Consider the following 23,887-nt stretch of genomic DNA (forward strand, 5'->3'; position numbering starts at 1 on the left):
AAGCAGATCACAATTTTTGCGTTCAGATACCCCATTCTGTTGAGGTGTACCAACACAACTAGTCTGATGCACAATTCCGTTAGAATGTAAATATTTTGACATGTCTTTGGACATATATTCGGTGCCATTATCAGATCAAAGGATTTTAATATGAGCAGAATACTGATTAAGGATGAATGAATGAAAATCCATAAAGCAATCAAATACGTCATGTTTAGTTTTCAACAGATACACCCAAGTGACTCTAGAGAACTCATCGATGAAAGAGACAAAATACTTAAAACCATCAATAGAAGCATAAAAGGGTCCCCATACATCTGAATAAATAAGTTCAAAAACATGAGTGGTTTTCGACTTCGAAAGGGAAAAAGGAAGTCGTGTAGATTTCGAAAAATGACAAATCTCACAATTGAGAGGTTCTTGTATTGGGACAGATTTTATTTTATTGAGAACAAACTCTGAAGGGTGCGCTAGCCGACGATGCCATAAGAGGTGCTCATGTGAATGATTAATGGTTGCTTGAAAACTCCTGGGAACTGGAGATTTATGAGAGATATAATAGAGACCATGTAGAAAAAATCCTTCACCAATCATCTTCTTGGTGACAAGATCCTGAAACACAACCTTGGATGAGGTAAAAATTACTTCACAGTTGAGAGTAGCTGTAATTTTACTAATAGAAAGCAATTGAAATGGGAAAGAAGGTAAGAAAAGGACATCTGATTCTATCTTATTAGACAATAGGTTGATCTTACCTTTTCCCTTAACATAAGCATTTTTTCCGTTAGCAACAGACACAAAAGTGGGACGAACGAATGATTTAAAATCATGGATGCTGGTTAACTTATTTGACATGTGATCAGTGGCACCAGAATCAATTATCCAAAGATCATGCAAATTTACAAGTTCTAACGCAGTCATGAAAGCAAGCAGTTTACCTTGACTGTTTTTCGGGTCTGTCTCTGCTAGAAAATCAGCAAAGTGGCTAAGGAGTGCAGCTGATTGCTTCTGATCCTGACTAGTTTGTTGATCAGGTGACTTGCCCTGGACTTGCTTGTCTTGCAAATAATTTGCAAAATCAGATATCAAGGTTCCCGGAGTAGCAGGAAAAATCTCGGTGTGGTTGGAATTATTGTGGGCAAGGTATGACTTAGAATTGTTTGCACGTCTTGGTTGCCTCTTGAAATCCTTTGCAAATTTAGGCTTGAGTTCGGGGTGTAGAAGCCAGCAACGATCCACATGATGACCAATATTGTGACAGTATTGGCACTTGGAATCAGGTCGTTTCCCTTTGTAAGCTTTATTCTTAGATAGTGACCTGTACTGACCATGATCAGCATTTCTAGAACTCATGTCTTGCGACAACAACTTGGTTTGATAAGCACGAGTATTCGATACACCAGCTTCCCGAGTCATTACTTTTCTGCGTATTTCTTCACGTTGAATGGTGGCACACACTGATTTAAAAGTGGGCAGTTCTGGGTTCATTAGAATGTGGCTTCGCAGATCTTCAAAATCTGGACTGAGACTCGCCAATAGCTGAAAAATTTTGTCCTCCTCAGTCCTTTTCGTAGTATGGTGGCATCTGTAGTGTGAGGTCTGTACATTTCCAATTCATTCCACAAGTTTTTAAAACTACCCAACAATTGAACAAAAGGTTTGTCTTCTTGGTGAAGGCTGACAACTTCACGATGGATCTGGAAAATCCTGGCAGAATTGTTTTGATTCCCATACATGTCACGAATAGCATCCCATAGCTCAGAAGATGATTATGAGAAACTAAATATTTCAGCAAGGTTTCTTTCCATGGAGTTGAGAATCCATGACATAACCAGTTGGTCTTTGGACAACCATGCTTCATATTCCGGATCGTTCACTTCAGGAGAAACAGTTGAACCATTGATAAAGCTCAATTTAGATCTTCCACCAAGGGCAATGGTTACAGCCCTTGACCAAGGAAGGTAGTTGAACTCATTCAATAATACAGAGCTTAATTTGTGGAAGGTGTTTGTGTCGTCTGAGTAACTAACTGGTGTAGAGAATTTGGAGCCAACATCAATGGCTTCTTTCAAGTGGCCTTCCATGGCAGCACAACTGACTCTGCCTATGGTAAACAAAAAATTCAGAGAACCTGCTCTGATACCATGAAGAAATTTAAGACAGTGTTTTACAGAAAGAAAACTTCAATCGTATCCCCATTCTGTTGTTCTATACATGTATATATAGCAGGAAATTATGTGGCAAGGAAAGACAATCTTGCACATAATTTCTCCAAAAATCTCGCTAGGATTTCAGACTAATAATAACAGAGCATAAAATCATGTCTAATCTAGGTAACAAATAAATTACATTAGGGAATATTATAATAGTGGAATATCTGCAGAATCTCTGTATCAATAGTTGCAGCTGGAATATCTTCTTCAATATCTGTTGTATTTTCTGCAGTATCTTCAATAAAGTATGTATTTAAAAATCACTAAAAAATTAATTTTAGTTTACATGCAAGTTATCCGTCGGAAAAGATATAAGTCATTTGTGTAAGTTAGGGAAACTTCTCATATATTATAACTAGATTATTTCTTTTAATATGCTGTAAATCGAATTAAATTTTTTTAAATGTAAAAAAAAAATATTTAAGCCATGAAAAACTATTTAGCATTATTATTAAATCTGGTTTAGTGTGTCAAACTTAAAAACTCCTGACCAAACTCCTTATATAGTCATATTTCAAAATAAATCATGTAAAATTGTTCTAACGTGATCCAGTTGACTTGGTGGATATAAAAATAAAAAAATAAAAGAAAAAATAATGACCAAACTAAAAGTAGAGAGAGAGATCAGGTGTGCGAGTCTAAAGACAACATGGATAATTAGTAAAAAAAAAACAACAAAAACTTAATGTTGAAGGATGAAACTTGAGGGAGAAAAAAAAAATACATGACATGTGCGTGAACTTGGATTATAACACCCAAAAAAAAAATCTTAGTTGTGTAAAGATATCTTAAGCCTTTAACTTAGGAAAACAAAATGAAAATTTTTTTTTCCACATTTAATATCAGTAATCCATATTGGCATTTTAATCTCATGGTTAAATTCAATTAGTTATTTAACACATTCATATACATTACAAATATCATATAATGATGATTGATGTTTTTAATTTTTATCAAAATTTCAGTAAAGTCTCATTTATCCAGGTAACCAGACAGTTCTTCTCTTCTTCTAAAAACCTGCATAACGATCCAGGAGAGTTTCAAATCCCACACATAGCAATTCATATCTAGGTATTGGGCCTCAAGCCATTCAATCAATCAATCAATCAATCAATTCATAATAGTACACATCTATTGAAGTTCATTGAGTACAACATTATAAATACTTATTCATATTACAATCCTCGTTCATTTGAATTACAATATACTACTAAGAACTCACCTAATATTGTAACTAAGAAAATTAGAGTCTTGTCTTAACATGTGATATTCCATATCATGAACATGCAAAACATAAAAATTTAAATAAGATATCTATCACAACACAATTAAAGTATGTTAGATATAACATGTACATGATTTTTCATGGAACAAACGTCCATAATTTCTTTTGATAATAACATAATCGACTCATTTGTCATAATCTCTACTAACCTTGAGTATTGTATAGTCACTTCATCAAGGTAATTCCAAGCTTTATCTTCTTATCCAGAAGTTATATCTTGTTCATAAATCCATCCTAGAAACTTTATCTATCGAAGCTTACCATAAGGTTTTATTAATGGTAAAGGCCTATTCCACTTATCCTACCATATACTATTAATTTATCAAGGGTAAATTATCATTTGTAATCTTTGCTCTATATGTTCCTTAAGGAATCCAATCCTTTACTAGTATCGCCCTACAATTTTAAATAAGTATAAGTAATGATTCATCAATTTCTATTTTCTATAATGAATCTTTAACATTGATTTAACTTGATTTAGTTTGAGCTAACATATCATTAATCGTTCATCTTACAACAAACTTTTATGTACACATGTCTTCACATGCATCAATACACTTATTTGTCCCTTGGATTGACCATCATATTGCTTGAAATATACAAGCATAGATGTCCATGTTCTTGTCCCATTGGGCCACCAAGATAATTCTCAAATCTCTTTCCATGTTGTACTCAAATCAGTATATATTTATGCCTTTTTACATCTGTCATAACCCATTTTTGGGTTATTCCCCAATTCACATTTTTTCCTCTCTCTTAAAAAAAAAATATATATAATACAAAAAAATCAAAAAAATATTATCAAAAAATATAACAGTGAAAAGAGAATGCCAGAACGCTCAGAAAATAGTCAAAATTTGGTTGGGGAGTTTTAAAAATACAAAAATTAAAATTTGGCAGTATTTTACTGACTGATGATAGCCCTGTTGACAAAGAAAATTCAATTTGAGGAAGAAAAGTCCAAAATTAGATGTTGGTGGACTCAATTCAATTATATTGAAGGTTTAATTGAATTTATGGAGGGTTTGATTATAAGAAAAATTGATTTTGGAGTTAATTTAGGTTTTAATTGAAAGAAATTAAAGTTCTGGGGTCAAATTATAATTTTTGAGAGTTAATTTGGTCAAATCAGGAGCTTAATTGTATAAATATTGAAGTTTGATGGCCAATTGGGGACTTAATTGAAGAAATCTGAGACCAAGGACCAAAATGAAAAACGCGCGCAAATTGAAGGATTGGCTTGAAATCTGGCGCTTTGGCGCCAGTTTTTTCATTTAAATGAAACGGCGCGTTTTAATCAAAACGACGTTGTTTCATGCGTTTAAAAAAAAAAAGGGGGGGGACAAAACGGTGTCGTTTTGAGGCGGCACTGTTTCTTCTTCTTCTTCCCCTGGACGTGTAGCAGGGGAAGAAAAAGTTTTGTTTTCTTCCCCTTGGCTCTTCCTCCCCACGTGCTCTGTTACAACCAAAACCGGACACCACCTGCACCTCCTCATGATGAGAAAGCAGAGAAGTCGTGCCCTGCAAGCGACGCCACCATTGGCCACCTCAGCCGGCGCCGCAGCGGTGCAGGAGACGTGCGCCCCATGCATGGGCAGCGATGGGATGGGGCAGGGTCGACCCCGCTCCCCCTGCCCCTATAAATACCACCCGAATGCAAGAGAAAAAAAAGAGAAAAAAAACGGCAGCAAACGGGGAGAGAAACCGAAAGAGAGAGAAACCGACCAAGAGAGAGAGAAACCGATCGAGACAGTAGAAACCAAAAAAAAACTGGGGATATCAACAGGGAGACTGAGAGAGACAGTCGGGGAGAAGGAAGAAAAAGGATAGAAAGGATAAAACCAGCGGGGAAAGAGGAAACGATCGGTATCTCTACACAACGGAAGCACCGCTGCTTTCACTGGGTTTCACCGCAACGCCACCGAGCACAGTCACCAGCACCACCATCAGCTCAGCCATCCGGGATCATCGCCTCAGGTAAATTCCCTTCCCCTCCTCACGCCGTTCATTAGTCATCTTCCTGCCTGCAGAACGTGCACTGTGCACGTTCTGCTCATGCACAGTAACCAGTCATGGTTTTTTCCTTCTCCGGCGGGCTGGAACATCAGCCTAGCCCACGCGGCTGGGCTGAGTCCAGCCCTGTTTTATGCGGGCTGGAACATCAGCCCAGCCCACGCGGCTAGGCTGAGTCCAGCCTTGTGGCTGGGCCTAGTCCAGTTTATTCTATTTATTATTTTTTCCTTTTTTGTTCTTGTGTGTTTTTTTTAATTATTATTATATTTATATGTTTTTTTTAATTTGTGATTTTCCCACGGATTTTTTTATGTCATTTAGACTAAGATTGGTCTGTATTTTTATATCATAAAAATACAAATCCGGTATTAAAAATACCCGGTTTAAAAAAAAAAACTTTTGTTTTCATGCATACGGCCAAGTCTCTCAAAGCTAAAAAATCATATTGTATTTTTATACAATAAAGAAAACTTCAAAAAAATATATATATTATTTTAGCATGCATTTTGGCTTTAATAACCGATTTATTAAAGTCATGAGAACTTTGGCCAATATTTCAAAAAATAAAAATAAAAGTAATATTTTGTTTTGTTTTAATGTCTGGGATTACAAATTTATACGTAAAACGTAATCCTGATATTAAGAAGGTAGTTCTTTTATAGACATTAGACCGGTTAAGTTTCGCACCATAAGATAAGAACCTCCTTACTGAGGAGGGCTTTTCTTGAACCATAGACGGACCAACATGATAAGACCTTATATTTTTTATCAGACAATAAAACAATGCAGCTTACCTTAGGTAGGGCGTATTTGGGGTGCTAATACCTTCTTTTTAAGCAACCAGTCTCCGTACCCAATCTCTGAGACCAATTAGGGTTCCTAGTGACCAAAATACTAGGTGGCGACTTCCATTCCATTTTTTACCGCTAAGAGACAACGAATTCCTTGTCTCATCATATTTTCCAGAATAGATAGACATACCACACATGATGATGATGATTGAGGGTGGATGATCGCCACACACGTGCGACAAAATGGCGACTCCACTGGGGACCTTGTGGACTAAGCATTGTTTTGTCTGGTTTTTTTCTTTGGTTTTATGTGTGTCATTTTTAAGATGAATTTCCTTTAGTTATTTGCTCATATGCTTTAGATTTATACATATTTGTTCATGCATTATATAATTGTGTCATGCATCATTCATTTTATATGAGAGTTTGTACTGAAAAGCTTTAAGTTAAGTGGGGGACTAACAGCTTACCTTACGACTTTTAGTCAAGGTTTAAGTTTGTGTAAACCCCAACTCTTCGCTGAGTGCTTAGACTGGTAACAGTTGGTACACGTGCCATCTCATTGCCTACAAGCCCCCATATTGCCTTCACGAGGGTGATCACTGGGACAACAAGAGACCCTTTTGAGACCAGGTATAAAGCCACCCATCCTGTAATGGCCTGAAACTTATCGCTAGAGTCTGAACTCCCTAATATGCATATATATACATTTGCACCCATATGCATACATCCATTCATTTGTAAATAACATACATACATACAACAGGTTGAAATATAGGTCCCTAACGAGTCTATAACACCCGACTTCAAGCGAGAAAAATGGAAGATGAAGAACGTGCTCACCGTGATGCCCATTTTCAAGAAGATTTGGAGTCTCTGAAGACAAGCGTGGCTCGCCTTACTAGCTTACTCGAGCAAACACTGAGAAATGCCTCTGGTGAGGGTCCTTCTAACCGACCGGTCACCTTTAATCAGACTCCAATAACAACTCAGCCCAAAGAAAGAATGAGTGAGCATGGTCAAGAGCCTCAACATAATCCAGCGTTTGTGCAGTCAACAACACCTGTACCAGCCCCGACAGTCATGGATGCATTTGCTAACGAATCCCACCAGGCCAAGTCATCTGATAGCCTTGATCAAGAAAAGATAGCGGCGCTAGAAGCCAGAATCAAAGTCATTGAAGGGGTAGACTTATATGATCCAGTACGGGCAGTGGAGATGTGTCTAGTCCCAAATGTGGTTGTCCCGAAGAAGTTTCGTGTTCCTGAGTTCATCAAATATAGTGGAACACAATGCCCCATGACTCACCTCAGGTCTTATTGCAATAAAATGACAGAAGTAGTACATGATGAAAAACTACTGATGCATTTTTTTCAGGATAGCTTAAGTGGGGCAGCATTAAGCTGGTACATGAGATTGGACAACACAAAGATCCGGAGATGGAAAGATCTTGTTAAGGCTTTTGTCAAGCAATACAAGTACAATATGGACATTGCTCTTGATAGAACTAGCTTGTCCAATCTAGGAAAAAAGGACAAAGAAAGCATAAGGGAATATGCTCAAAGATGGCGAGAATCAGCTGCTCAAGTCCATCCTCCACTTCTGGATAAAGAGATGGTCACTTTATTTGCCGACACACTTAAAGCGCCATATTATGAGCATGTGATGGGCAGTTCGGCTCAACAATTCACTGATGTTGTGGTAGTGTGCGAACGCATAGAGCAAGGAGTCAAGAGTGGTAGAATTCCTGCACCCATCGAGAAAAAAGGCTTTGAAAGGAAGGAGGTCAACCATATTGAAGATGGCTACAAGGGTAGGAAAAACTCATCCCAAAACTACCACACTCTATCCCAAATTGCCAACATCAAAAAACTTGAGCCCTTTCAAGCCAAAAGCCAAATTGGAAATTACCAAAGGGTCCAAGAACAATTACCTCCATTACCGCTCCCCCTGAATGAAATGTACCAGAAGTTATTAAGCATCGGGCAAGTAGCTCCCGAACCTCTGACGCCGGTGCAACCACCTTATCCCAGCTGGTACAAGCCAGAGCTCACTTGCGAATACCATGCTGGTATTGCTGGACATAGTATCCAAACTTGCAACGCCTTCAAAAGAAAACTTTTGCAATTAATCAAGGCAGGGTGGATAGAATTGGAAGACACTTCTAATGTGAACACGAACCCTCTACCTAATCATGCTTGAAGTGGTAGATCAGAAATGCACTAGTGATGGAATCTTCGGGAAATCTAGAAGCACCGACGATTTAGGTGGGGTGTGAAAGAGGCAGCATAAATTTTAAAGGTCTCGGATCTCGACCATAGTTTTTGTCCATATCGTCAAGGAGTCCTCTACAAGAGTTGTTGTGGGGAAGCTAACCTAAGAGGAGATTTGCCAAAATGAAAGGATGAAGCTTGCCCTATTATTGTCTTTTGTTTGATCATGTCTGTTTTAACTTGTTTCAGTCTTGTTGGTAACTTGGCTCATAATGCAACAAGACTTTCTTTGTCAAAAGAGCCTTCGTGTTAATAAGATCAAGTGTTTTCCTGTGTTCATAACATGTTTTCATTTTTGTTGTTGTTTCATGTAAATAACACTCTGACCACAATATTTACTCACAAAACCACTGCACCAAGAATCCTTCAGTGTGTTTCCCTTTTCTTCCAAAATTTTTTTTCGAGAATTCAAAGTTTAGTACAGAAACAAAAATCATTTTGGTGTTTGTTCAAAACTGACGAGTACTGAAAATTCAAGTGATTCCTTAGAAAGGTAATCATACACCAAAAAAAAAACCCATGAGGTGACTCCAAAGCTGAGTTTTATTTAAATGAATAATCACTTGGCATACTCGCATGAAAGCAAAGCTTACCGATCCAAAGTGCATGTGTTTGAGACGAGGAAAGACAATTTTTTGATAATCCGTTCACGAGGCTAAAATATATCATTTGCAATCCCCTTTTGAGCCTAATGCTTTTCTTGAGATAAATAACATTGGTTAGGATCACACCCCACACTGGGGGGCAAGTGCGAGAGACATAGCAAAAAAAAAAAAACCTCAATGTTTGAAAGTGCCCAAGCAACACTGGGAGCATAAAAGAAAATTCTCAATCATCAAAGGTGCCCAAACAAAACTGGGGGGCATGAAGAAAAATCCAAAATATCTGAGCTTCAAAAAATAATAATAACTGATATGATGATGCTCGACCAAGTGAAGAATGAAGAGAAAGAGCCCAAGCCCGACAATAGGGGGCATGATAGACCATTTCAAAAATAAAAATGAAAAAAGGTTAAAAAACAAGCACAAGTGATCCTTAGTCTTGAAATCCCTTAAAACACCTTTTGAGCTTGTAAATATCCTTTTTTTTTCATAACCAACAGCCCAAGCCTACATTATGTGCCTAATCAAGCCCTTTCTGATCAAAGGCAAGCAATTTGGATCGGTAGGCAGTGCTTTCTCATGCGAACCAAATCGTTATTCATGCAAATAAAGTGAATGCTTTGAACACTGATTCTTTGAAACCCTCAAATTAAATCTGAAACTTTTTTGACCAACCAAATGTCACTTCACATTTTCAACAAAAGCAAAACAAAGAGTTTTCATCACTTCTGAAAACCTCTTCATAGGAATCACTTGAATTTCTTCGAAATGAGTTTGCTTTGAATCGATGTTGAAATGATTTCTGTGTCTGGAATAGCTTTGAAATTCCAAAAATTCTGCATGAAAACAACTCCTTGTCGAAAAAACCAAATCTTCCTTCATATAGCCTCATCCCAAACCCGAATTAAATACTTGGGGCATGATCAAGCTGGGGGGGAAATAAAAATGCATGGTACGGTTGGCTCTATTATTCCCTTCCTAAGGAAAATGTCGGGCAAAATTGGCAACCCTTGAGATAAAGGGGCGGAGGACAAAGACGTATGATGATATCAAGTCTTTTCTAGAGGTCAAGGTCACAAGAGATGACTCGAGTAAGCAAGAGCGAAAAAGCCATCAAAGTCTATTTGCCAACACTCCAACTTTTGAGAAAAGAAAGACACCATGAAGAAATGGGGACCTATATTTCTCAGGTAAGTATACATGCATATTGATCATAATGCATTGCTTTCAACATTGTCAGATCTGTGTTTCCTCATCACCTTTTGGGTAGTGCGTTTTCTAACCCTACCTCATTTCGAGTGCGCCTTTGTGCCCTCACCTCATTTCGAGTGCGCCTTTGAGCCACCATCCCTTAGGTAGTGCGTTTTCTAACCCTACCTCCTTTTGAGTGTGCCTTTGAGCCCTCATTTCTCAGGTAGTGCGTTTTTTAATCCTACCTCTTTTCAGTGCGCCTTTAAGCCACCATCCCTTAGGTAGTGTGTTTTCTAACCCTACCTCCTTTGGAGTGCGCCTTTGAGCCCTCACTTCTCAGGTAGTGCGTTTTCTAACCCTACCTCCTTTCGAGTGCGCCTTTGAGCCCTCACTAACATTTTTCTGGGTAAGTCACCCATTACAACGCGACCAACTCTCCATGTTTTTTTACCTGGGTAGGTCACCCATTACAATGAGACCACTCTTCCTTTTTCTACTTGGGCAGGTCGCCCATGAAAATAGACCAGGGTAAGCGTGAGTGTGTGGGCTGGTCGCCCCTGAAAATAGACCACTTTGAGTATGCTTGGGCAGGTCACCCATGAAAATAGACCACGACTAGTGTGAGTGTGTGGGCAGGTCGCCCCTGAAAATGGACCACTTTGAATATGTGTGGGCAGGTCGCCCATGAAAATAGACCGGAGTAAGTGTGAGTGTGTGGGCTGGTCGCTCGTGAAAATGGTGATCGTTTTCTTCAAAAGGGGCAGGTTGCCCAAGATAAAGTGATCGTTTTCTTTTTTTCTTCTTTACAAAACTTACTACGCAAAATCTTTGCTTCGTAAGCATTGTAAAGAGGGGGGCAACTGTCATAACCCATTTTTGGGTTATTCCCCAATTCACATTTTTTCCTCTCTCTTAAAAATATATATATATATATATATATATATAATACAAAAAAATCAAAAAAATATTATCAAAAAATATAACAGTGAAAAGAGGATGCCAGAACGCTCAGAAAATAGTCAAAATTTGGTTGGGGAGTTTTAAAAATACAAAAATTAAAATTTGGCAGTATTTTACTGACTGATGATAGCCTGTTGACAAAGAAAATTCAATTTGAGGAAGAAAAGTCCAAAATTAGATGTTGGTGGACTCAATTAAATTATATTGAAGGTTTAATTGAATTTATGGAGGGTTTGATTGTAAGAAAAATTGATTTTGGAGTTAATTGGGGTTTTAATTGAAAGAAATTAAAGTTTTGGGGTCAAATTATAATTTTTGAGAGTTAATTTGGTAAAATCAGGGGCTTAATTGCATAAATATTGAAGTTTGATGGCCAATTGGGGACTTAATTGAAGAAATCCGAGACCAAGGACCAAAATGCAAAACGCGCGCAAATTGAAGGATTGGCTTGAAATCTGGCGCTTTGGCGCCAGTTTTTTCATTTAAATGAAATGGCGCGTTTTAATCAAAACGACGCCGTTTCATGCGTTTACAAAAAAAAAAGGGGGGGACGAAACGGTGCCGTTTTGAGGCGGCACTGTTTCTTCTTCTTCTTCCCCTGGACGTGCAGCAGGGGAAGAAAAAGTTTCGTTTTCTTCCCCTTGGCTCTTCCTCCCCACGTGCTCTATACAACCAAAACCGGACGCCACTTGCACCTCCTCATGATGAGAAAGCAGAGAAGTCGTGCCTTGCAAGCGACGCCACCATTGGCCACCTCAGCCGGCGCCGCAGCGGTGCAGGAGACGTGCGCCCCATGCATGGGCAGCGATGGGACGAGGCAGGGTCGACCCCGCTCCCCCTGCCCCTATAAATACCACCCGAACGCAGGAGAAAAAAAAGAGAAAAAAAACGGCAGCAAACGGGGAGAGAAACCAACCGAGAGAGAGAGAAACCGACCGAGACAGTAGAAACCAAAAAAAACCGGGGATATCGACACGGAGACTGAGAGAGACAGTCGGGGAGAAGGAAGAAAAAGGATAGAAAGGATAAAACCGGCGGGGAAAGAGGACACCGATCGGTATCTCTACACAGCGGAAGCCACGCTGCTGTCACTGGGTTTCACCGTCACCGCCACCGAGCACAGTCACCAGCACCATCGTCAGCTCAGCCATCCAGGATCATCACCTCAGGTAAATTCCCTTCCCCTCCTCACGCCGTTCATTAGTCATCTTCCTGCATGCAGAACGTGCACTGTGCACCTTCTGCATGAAGGAAGAAAATAATTAGCCGGTTACTGTGCATGCGCACAGTAACCGGCTAATTAATTAACTGGTTACTGTGCTCATGCACAGTAACCAGTCATGGTTTTTTCCTTCTCCCACGCGACTGGGCTGAGTCCAGCCCTGTTTTAGGCGGGCTGGAACATGAGCCCAGCCCACGCGGCTAGGCTGAGTCTAGCCCTGTTTTAGGCGGGCTGGAACATCATCCCAGCCCACGCGGCTGGGCTGAGTCCAGCCTTGTGGCTGGGCCTGTATCCAGTTTATTCTATTTATTATTTTTTCCTTTTTTGTTCTTGTTTGTTTTTATTATTATTATTATTATTATATATCTATGTTTTTTTTAATTTGTGATTTTCCCACTGATTTTTTATGTCATTTAGACTAAGATTGGTCTGTATTTTTATATCATAAAAATACAAATCCGGTATTAAAAATACCCGGTTTTCAAAATAAAAAACTTTTGTTTTCATGCATACGGCCAAGTCTCTCAAAGCTAAAAAATCATATTGTATTTTTATACAATAAAGAAAACTTCAAAAAATATATATATTATTTTAGCATGCTTTTTGGCTTTGATGACCGATTTATTAAAGTCAAGAGAACTTTGGCCAATATTTCAAAAAATAAAAATAAAAAAAATATTTTGTTTTGTTTTAATGTCTGGGATTACAAATTTATACGTAAAACGTAATCCTGATATTAAGAAGGTAGTTTTTTTATAGACATTAGAATTTTTTTGAATGTAAAAAAAAATATATTTAAGCCATGAAAAACTATTTAGCATTATTATTAAATCTGATTTAGTGTGTCAAACTTGAAAACTCCTGACCGAACTCCTTATATAGTCATATTTCAAATTAAATCATGTAAAATTGTTCTAACATGATCCAGTTAACTTGGTGGATATAAAGATTAAAAAATAAAAGAAAAAATAATGACCAAACTAAAAGTAGAGAGAGAGATCAGGTGTGCGAGTCTAAAGACAACATGGATAATTAGTAAAAACATAGTTTGGCTTTAAAAAAAAAATTAAGATGATTTTTTTTAAAACAATCAAACGGTGATATATTGGATCGATCCGGGTTAACCCGTCAAACTTGTAACTAGGATCAAGAAATCCACTAGATCTAATAACAATTAATTATATGATAAAAACAATATGAAGACCAGTTCAAAACCGACTAAATATTGAATGATAAAAATTAAAAAAAAATACAAAAAAAACTTAATGTTGAAGGATGAAACTTGAGGGAGAAAAGAATACATGACATGTGCGTGAACTTGGATTATAACACCCAAAAAAAAAAAATCTTAGCGTTGTAAAGATATCTTAAGCCTTTAACTCAGGAAAACAAAATGAAATTTTTTTTTTCTACATTTAATATCAGTAATTCATATTGGCATTTTAATCTCATGGTTAAATTCAATTCGTTATTTAACACATTCATATACATTACAAACATCATATAATAATGATTGATGTTTCTAATTTTTATCAAAATTTCAGTAAAGTCTCATTTGTCCAAGTAACCTGACAGTTCTTCTCTTCTTCTAAAAACTTGCATAATGTTCAAGGAGAGTTTCAAATCCCACACATAGCAATTCATATCTAGGTATTGGGCCTCAGGCCATTCAATCAATCAATCAATTTATAATAGTACACATCTATTGAAGTTCATTGAGTACATTTAAACAATTTAAACTTAACTTTTCATTAAGAAAGCATTTCATTACAACAACAACATTATAAATACTTATTCATATTACAATCCTTGTTCATTTGAATTACAATATACTACTAAGAACTCACCTAATATTGTAACTAAGAAAATTAGAGTCTTGTCTTAACATGTGATATTCCATATCATGAACATGCAAAACATAAAAATTTAAATAAGATATCTATCACAAAACAATTAAAGTATGTTAGATATAACATGTACATGATTTTTCATGGAACAAACGTCCATAATTTCTTTTGATAATAACATAATCTACTCATTTGTCATAATCTCTACTAACCTTGAGTATTGTATAGTCACTTCATCAAGGTAATTCCAAGCTTTATCTTCTCATCCAAAATTAATATCTTATTCATAAATCCATCCTAGAAACTTTATCTATCGAAGCTTACCATAAGGTTTTATTAATGGTAAAGGCCTATTCCACTTATCCTACCCTATACTATTAATTTATCAAGGGTAAATTATCATTTGTAATCTTTGCTCTATATGTTCCTTAAGGAATCCAATCCTTTACTAGTATCGCCTTACAATTTTAAATAAGTATAATTAATGATTCATCAATTTCTGTTTTCTATAATGAATCTTTAACATTGATTTAACTTGATTTAGTTTGAGCTAACATATCATTAGTCGTTCATCTTACAACAAACTTTTATGTACACATGTCTTCACATGCATCAATACACTTATTTGTCCCTTGGATTGACCATCATATTGCTTGAAATATACAAGCATAGATGTCCATGTACTTGTCCCATTGGGCCACCAAGATAATTCTCAAATCTCTTACCATGTTGTACTCAAATCAGTATATACTTATGCCTTTTTACATCATCAAACAACCACCCTTTTCTATATGAATACATCATCAAAACCGCCTTCATTCAACTACACCGCATTGTACAAACCAGTTCTTTATTATAACCCGTTTTACTATCATTACAATCCTTAGAGTTCTCATGCATATGTTGTCTAAAATAGCATTTGAAATGCATCCCATTGTTGTTCCCCTAATAGCTCTCTACTCATATAATATGTTGTCAAAACAGCCTACAAATTACACTTTGATACAGCTCAAAACATAACACATTTAGTAATATTAGTCATCTTCCCCGTGACTGACTACCCAATAGATTCTAATATCGTTATTGTCTAATACTATTAGTCTATTAACTCTAAAACACCCTAAAAGAACACAAACAAAGGGGTTTTTCTTTGTTTAGAAATCTATATTCAAGTCATTTTCATCTATAAAACACCATAAAAACATCCCTAAATCATCCATTAACTCTAAAACACCCCAAAATAACACGAAAAATAAAAATCAAACTAATCAAGAAAATCTTAATCGATCCAATCTACTTTTCAAGCATTGTTAGAGAAAATGTCACCACTATTTAAAAACTCATCATTAAATGAAACTTGTTGAGACTAAGAACAACAACTTTCATCGTCGAAAAGTGGTCAAACCGACAACTTTCTCTTCTTTTTTTGAAAGATGCATGCGTATATTATTTAAACGCCAAAGTCTGGCGGGAGTAGTACAGAAGCTACACAATATCTTACTATAGCAAAAAGCCATATATAGGATGAAGCGCAGTCTAAGATAAATAAAAGCAAAGAAAACCATAGAATATCCATCCGAATGAGCTCAAAGCTAAACATTCCTCTACAAAACAAAACAGAAATAACTCAAAGACATAATGGCAGAAGACACAAGAGCAAGGCCACAGAAAAATGGTGGAGTCAAAGCCAGGCAACAAATTCACTTGATCTTCGCACTCCTTGTTTAGCCATGCAGTCTGCCATGCAATTACTTTCACAAAAGATATGGGAGAAGGTGATTGGACTTGTCGCACCCTCGCGAGCGGAGCGCGGCGTCGCGGCGACCCTCGATTGATTTCGGGGTCTTTTGTTTTTGTGAATAAAGGAGTCGCCACCTAGTATTATGGTCACTAGGAAACCTAACTGGTCTTTCAGAGATTCTAAAGGCAAGGGACTGGTTGCGTAAAGGAAAGGTATTAGCACCCCTAGTACGCCCTACCTAAGGTAAGCTGCTTGGTGTTTGGTTTGTCTTATAATTGCTATGGTGTTGGTGTTTTCCAATCCCATCAGTTTTCTAGGTTTTGATTCAAACTAAAATTATTAGGATAGAAATCCAAGGAAGTTCCATGTGCTTTAAAAGCTCATTTTCCCCTTAGTTTTTCAAGAGTTTGCGACTCGTAAATCGCAAGGAGGAGGGACAAAAATTTAGAAATCTAGGGTGCTTTAAAAACCTATTTTTTTTCTTAGTGTTTTATACTCTCACATCTCGTAAACCGTGGAATAAAAAATTGAAATGTCCTCGATTATAATCAAGGCTTCTTTCAAGGATTTGTGCGGATTTATTACTCCCAATAATATTTTGGATATTCGTCCTTTAAGGATTTCTTTATCCAAACATTAGCGGTGAATAATAGATGAATTCCTCCCAAAATAAGATTTTTGTATTTTTTTGGAATATTGGCCAATACCCTTTGGAGTTTTACAAACATGTTGTAAAATCCAGAAATGCAAGAAAATAATTTTTGTGTTTAAGAAATCCATGCGGAAACACATTTTTAAAACTTCAAATATTTGTTTTTTTAGAGGAAATTCAAAAAAAGATGTTAGGGTATTGGCCGTATGCAGCACACAATAAAACATTTTTTTATATTTTTTTATCAAAACGCAAACATCACGGAAAATATTCACCTATTCTAAAATTCGCAAGAAGCTTAAAACAATTAATCTCAAATAAACAAGGTTCAGCACACCAATTTAAAACACAAGTCAGTGTGCACAAAACATATAAAAAAACAAAGTCCTGAAGCTAACAAAAATTACAACATGAACCGTGACCCCCCTGCAAACTCAAAAAAAGAAAAACAAAGATGGCTCTTCGAACCCAACCCGGTTACTGGCCCAAACCAGTAACCGGTTCGGCCACTGTTGCATGCATATGCATGCTACAGTGGCTAGATAATTAAATTTGCAAAAGTGACAAGAGTGCAGGGCGCTTACCTGATAGCTGACGGGCGAAGATGATGCTGCAGTTTCTTGCGCAAAACCGGTCATCACTGATTCTGAAGACAATGACGACCGCTGGTAACTGGTGTTGGTCTCTGTCTATCTCTTCTTGCCGACGCTTTCTCTGGAGACGACGAAGACGATGATGAAGGTGTGATGTGCTGGCGAAATGGATGTTCTTCCCTCTGTGTTTTCTTGCTCCTTCTCTGTTTTCTTGTGAGCTGCTGCTTCGGCTAATACCTATGAAAGAAAACGTTGCACCGCTGGAGGAGAAGAAAACTGGAGACGGAAACGAAGGGATGAAGGCGATGGCGAGGGCGTGCTGGTTGGTCCCTCTGTGTTTTCTTCTGTTTATGTTCTTTCCTTCTGCTCGTCCCTGTTGTGCTCTTCTTCGTCCGTTTGTTTCTATGATTTTCTTTCCCGTGCTTCCCCTGTTTCTCCCTCTGTATTTTCTGTTCATCCTTCCTCTCACTCGCGTCCGTCTTGTCTCTACTGAGAAGAAATGCATGGTTGTTGTTGCTATGGCTGGCATGCTCACGGTAAGAGAGTGAGGGCTGGTGCTTACGGGTGCTCTCGGTGAGAGGGAGATTAGTTCGGGAGGAGATGGTGGTCATGGTTTGGGGAAGATGGTGTGGGTGTACATGGGATGCTGGTTTGAGTAACAACCGGGGCTGCTGAGGGAGGCTGGGATGATTGGAGATGACGGGTCCGGCTAAAAATGGGGAGGTGAGTAGCGGCTTCTGTAAAGATAAATTTAGGTTTAGGGTTTTGTATTACCCTTAATTTTTTTTTTTGTCTTCAAACTGCTCCCTTGTGAATTTTCTTCCCCCTTTGCATATGGCTGGAGGTTTACTTATATAGAAAATCTCTACACGTGCTATTTAAGGAAATATTGCAATAATTATTGTAGAGATTGTCTTCTATAACCAGCACCAACAAATCCTATAGATATGGTATTTTATATTGCAATGATTATTTTCCATAACCAGCACGAATCAAATCATATATCTATGGTATTTTATTTTGCAGTAATTATATATGATTCAATAATTATCTCCTTGACATATTGCTTCCTTGATATTAGTCATGATGCTCTATGTTATCGCCACATGTAAACCCTTATTTTTTATTTCTATTTTTATTTTTTTATTTTTTTATTTTTGAAAAATTATTAAAACATGGGTCAAAATTTGGGTAGCAACAGAACTGACAACTTTCTCTTTCCTTATCATTTTCCAATGAGTCTCTCTCATCTCTCTAACTCAAGGTTGAGAATGAGGAAAATATAATTTTAGACTAAAATAAAAATTCTAAAATTTTTGAAATTTATTATGTATTTTTTTTATGTTTTACATTTCACTCCTCTCACTTTTAATTGGTCTTTGTTTTATCAAAATTTCAAACCATCATCATATTTAATCAGGCTATAAAAAGAATCAATGGAAAAAACAAATTTTGAAGACAGAAATTAAAAAAAAAAAAAAAAAAGGGACGGAAACAAAAAAAGAAGTAGTTTTTTTAGTTAAAGCTGATGGTTTCTAGCCAACCAAAAAAAAAAAGAAGCAATGAGTGTTGGGGTGCCACGTGTAAGGAGCCCATTAAGTATGTGGTGGGTGAAGTCAGCTAGAGCTAAGCATCCATTTTTGGTGGGGTTTTTCTGGTTAGATTTGCCTGTTGGAGGATCGTAGCATGGGATTATATTTGGTTGTAAAGGAAAGTGTCAATTTAGGAGCCACCAACCATCGACAAGTTAGTGAAAATGGTGTCAAGTGCCGCACCCACCACCTCCTTCGATCAATCACCTCATCATCCATGTAATTAACCCTCTTTTGATCTATCACTTTTACGTTACTAAACACTTCCACTTCTATTAGACGTGTGGAATGATTCGATTTCTAGTTTTTTTATTTGTGAATCAAATTAAGACTTGAAGCTAGTAGATGGATGTGTCTAATCAACTTTTTTGGATCCAATTTCATGAAAATTTTTATCTCAAAACATCATAGAAATAAGTTGTATATCTTAAAGGATATCTAATAAAATCTTAAAAGTTGGGAGTTAAAGATATAATTTATATTATATTTTAATATATTTTTTAATTAAAAATTATTTTAGTTTAAAATTTACAAAAGATTATATTATCTTATACATAAAAAAATAATTCATAACTGTTTGGTTATTATGTAAAAAATTTAAACTTTTAAAATTATATAAATTCTTGCTCTTTTTTTAATAACCTTTCGGATTGTGGTGTTTCGTGGGTAAATAAAACATGATGAAATATAATAAGAAAGAATTTGGCTAGGAAAAATACAAAGATGACATATCAAATCTATTTATTTAATTGAACAAAACTATTTTTCTTTCCATCTCACATGTATATCAAACAATGAAGGATAAATTAGAAAGTGGACTTGTCACTAATCAAATGTATATATTATGATCTTTATTTTCTAAGATGATATATTAGGATTTTTATTATTATTATCGTGGGTGTTCGGATTAGTTTGTGTGTACCTCGACTAATCTCACGGATTTTAAAATTAACGATCATGTAAGCTTTCAATAATCCTGAGATTTGTAGAATTCGAACTGATAATATCTAAAAAAAAAATCTAAAATCTAACTAATTAAATTATACTTTTCATAATTAATATATTTGGAGTTTTGAATAACTAAAAGAGATAAAAGAGGTGTTGTTTTCATTTTTATTTTCAAATCTAAGAAAAAGGGACAGGTCATCTTGGTTGGTGTGAAGGGAATAAATTAATTAAAAGCTTAATTGTCATAATTATGAACATAAAGTACTTCCTAAATTTTGGGTGAATAGTCATATGATAGAAAACGTTAGGAGCCACACGCGATCATGTAGTGGCTAAGGCATCAAGGTGATAGATTCCTTTCCCTTGATTGTGTTCACACTTGTGCCTTTAAACCTAAAGATTCTATATGAAACCGTGTTCACACTTAATCCACCTAAAGAGCCGCTTTTAGCTTCGGCTTGGTGGCGGGCTTAGCACCATCCATTAGCCGGATGGTCTTATCATCACATGAGAAACATCATTCAAACCAAAATTATTAAGGACATGTTTGGTGCACTAGTTGCACTGGTTTTTTTTATTATAAAATTTTGAATTAATTTTGTTTTAAATTATTTTTTTATTTTTTTATATTATTTTAATATGTTAATATCAAAAATAAATTTTAAAAAATAAAAAATATTATTTTAATGCATTTTAAACGAAAAGTACTTTGAAAAATAATATTCACCACTCTACCACTTTCTCAAATAGATTTTAAGATTTTTTTTGTTCAAGTAAGCATTTTGAAAAAAATATTATTTTAATATATTTTAACCTCTATCTCTTTGAAATGTATTAGAATATTTTTTTTTATATTTAGCATATATATCAAAATTATTGAAAAGTACAAAACAATATTAATTTATGTATTTTTAAAATAAATATGTTTTGAAATATAACTAAATATAGTTGAAAATGCAGAATGATTACTTTTGTTAAATTTTGTTATATTATGTGATTTTGGTGTTAAATTAACATGTATGAACTCAAAAATGTATGAGCACATAATGCATGCATAATATAAAGAGAATAAAAAAAAAACAATAATTAGTTGAAACACGCACCTTGATAGAGACATAAACGAATGATTATGAATGGAAGGTTCACGATCACATAGACACTCGCGCACCTTTCTATCGATCGATTCCAACCGCAAATATAATTTTTCCAAGGAGTTATGTATGTGATGCTACTATATAGTTATATATGGTCTCTCAAGGCTTTTTTTTTTTTTTTTAATGATGATTGGGGAAAAAAACTAAACACTTGAAAAGCAAATATAATTGATTAATTGAATGAAAAATCCTATGTGCCACCTCCAAGGATCAAATCTAAGCTAGCATCTATAAGTAATCTGTTTATGACTATCTGATGTAGAACAAGTAGCGGAAGCATACATGCTCAAGAGGGATCACCCGAAATTCAAAGGCAACTGAATTTCGATAGTCGGGGTGTCGAAGTCGGAATGCCGCGAAACTCACCGAGTCAATGCGTTTCGCCGTTTGCGGAGGAAGTCAACGGCTATGTACCTGATGTCCACCAGTTTTTGGCCAAATTCCATCGTTTCAGCCCCGAAATCGTCATTTTTTTTCATTTTTGGAAAGTTTCGTTTTAGCCATAACTCTTGATTTCCGAGTCCGAATTGACTTTCGTCAATTCCTGTTTGCTCAGGATTTATAGGCTTTTCATATTCTGCATTTATCTCAAATTTGCCATTTATGGTAAATTTAATGTTTTGTGTCGTTTCCTTATCCGTCATGGGTTAGGTTAGAGTTTTGCTTTAAATACCATTGTAAGGCCTCTGACCGGGGAGCGATTGATTATTGAATAAACAAACCTTGAGTTTTCTGAGAGTTTCTCTCGTTGTAAATCATTTACGGAATATTGACGTTGGTCGTATTCATTTACTGTTTTCTGCTGCGTCAATTGGTATCAGAGCACGGATTTGCCAAACTCGATGGCAAATAACGAAGCAGGAGACGAAAACGCTATTGGCGGAGACCATGGAGTAGAGGCCTTGTGGGCGGCAGTGGAGGAGACGCGACAACAAGTAGCGCAGATTCGCGAGATGCTTGCTGCCGGGGTTAACCTCAACGCCAATAACAGGCCACCAGTTAACAGGGCTCGCGCCGAAGGAATTGCCAGAGGCCAACCTGTTGATAGAAGACGCAACCCAGCACCTCGCATCCAACCTGACAGCGAGGATGATTTTGACGAAGAAGATGACATGGGATACAATTTACCTCCACCTGTGAGACGTCTGAGGGAGCAAGATGATTATCGCCTGAAAGCAGATCTGCCCAGTTTCAATGGGAATCTGCGAATTGAAGATTTTCTTGATTGGGTTACCGAAGTGGAGCGATTCTTTGAGATGATGGAGATACCAGAAGAAAAGATGGTGAGGTTTGTAGCCTTCCGATTGAAGGGAGGGGCTGCAGTATGGTGAGATCAATTACAGAAGAATCGGCAGCGACAAGGAAAGGCGTTTGTAAGGACTTGGTGTAGGACGAAGCAACTGATGATAGGGAGGTTTCTGCCACCAGATTATGAACAATATCTGTTTCAATTACTTCAAGACTGCTCACAAGGATCCATATCTGTGTTTGATTATACTGCAGAGTTCTCTAGACTCTTGGAGCGAAACAATCTTAACGAGACAGAGGGGCAGCGCGTAGCCAGGTATATGAATGGATTGAAATCATCATTGCGAGATAAGATTGGGTTACAGGTGGTTTGGACTGTGGAGGAAGCTCATAATCTGGCATTGAAAGCTGAACTGATGGAGCGAAGAGGGGGAGTCTCAGGGTTTCGTCGAAACAATCCAGAGTCTTCGTTTAATACCAGAGACAAGGGTGGCAACAGCAGCCAAGCAGGCGTATTGAATCAGAACAAAGAAGGAGGCAGCAGCAGCAGCCAAGCAGCCCAAAGCAACAGGAATATACCCAGAAATCCAAATCAGAATACGAACACGAACTTGAATCCCAACCCTTACGCCAGACCTGCACCTGGAGTCTGTTATCGCTGTCGGAAACCTGGGCATCTCTCTAACACTTGCCCAGATCATCGCAAACCTGTCAACTGGATCGAAGGGGAAGAAGGGGATCCAGAGGCTACTAGAGATGATGCAGGGGAGGATGACTGTTATGAGGGGGTAGAGTTCGCTGAGGAGGATGGAGAACGAATCAACTGTGTAGTGCAACGGATATTATACACTCCAAGGCAAGAGGACGCAGGACAACGAAATAACATCTTCCGCTCATACTGCACCGTGAGCCAGAAGGTGTGCGACTTAATTGTGGATAGCGGGAGTTGCGAGAACTTCGTTGCAAGGGGCCTAGTTGATCACCTAAAGCTACCAACCGAGAAGCACCCGACTCCATACACTATCGGCTGGATCAAGAAAGGACCCACGGTGAAGGTAACTGAAATCTGTCGCGTTCCTATTTCCATTGGAAAAATATATAAAGATGAAGTAGTTTGCGATGTGATTGATATGGATGCTAGTCATGTGTTGTTGGGTCGGCCGTGGCAGTATGATGTTGATATTACCTACAAGGGTCGGGATAATACTTGTTCACGTGGGGGTCACATAAAATTGCTATGGCTCCTTACAAAAAGAAGGCACTGTCCGGTAAGGCTTTTGAAGTGGGGAAGCAATCGTTTTTGACAGTGTCCAGTTCGGATACAAAGTTTGTGGCAGACATCAAGGGTGCGCCAGAGTTCTATGCGCTCGTAGTGAAAGCCCTCGTGGTGGAAGGGGAAGTTAAGGCTTCGGTGACAGTCCCTGACAGGCTGAAACCATTGATAGATCAGTTTAGGGATATCACTTCGGAAGAGTTGCCGAATAATCTACCGCCCTTAAGGGATGTCCAGCACCATATATACCTCATACCAGGGGCCAGCTTGCCAAATCTACCTCATTATC

General features: G+C 37.2%; 2 protein-coding genes across 2 annotated transcripts in view; one reads left to right on the top strand and one right to left on the bottom strand.

Moving 5' to 3' along the window:
- Positions 1-23,887, bottom strand: part of LOC18096055 (uncharacterized) — a 691,470-nt gene that overhangs the window by 310,750 nt on the left and 356,833 nt on the right. The window lies entirely within an intron of this gene.
- Positions 7,122-8,504, top strand: LOC112326273 (uncharacterized). Its single transcript, XM_024593684.2, has one exon. The coding sequence runs from the start codon at positions 7,122-7,124 to the stop codon at positions 8,502-8,504; it is 1,383 nt and encodes a 460-aa protein (XP_024449452.2).

This window comes from Populus trichocarpa, chromosome 1, assembly GCF_000002775.5.
Source record: "Populus trichocarpa isolate Nisqually-1 chromosome 1, P.trichocarpa_v4.1, whole genome shotgun sequence".
In the NCBI taxonomy this organism is placed as follows: domain Eukaryota; kingdom Viridiplantae; phylum Streptophyta; class Magnoliopsida; order Malpighiales; family Salicaceae; genus Populus; species Populus trichocarpa.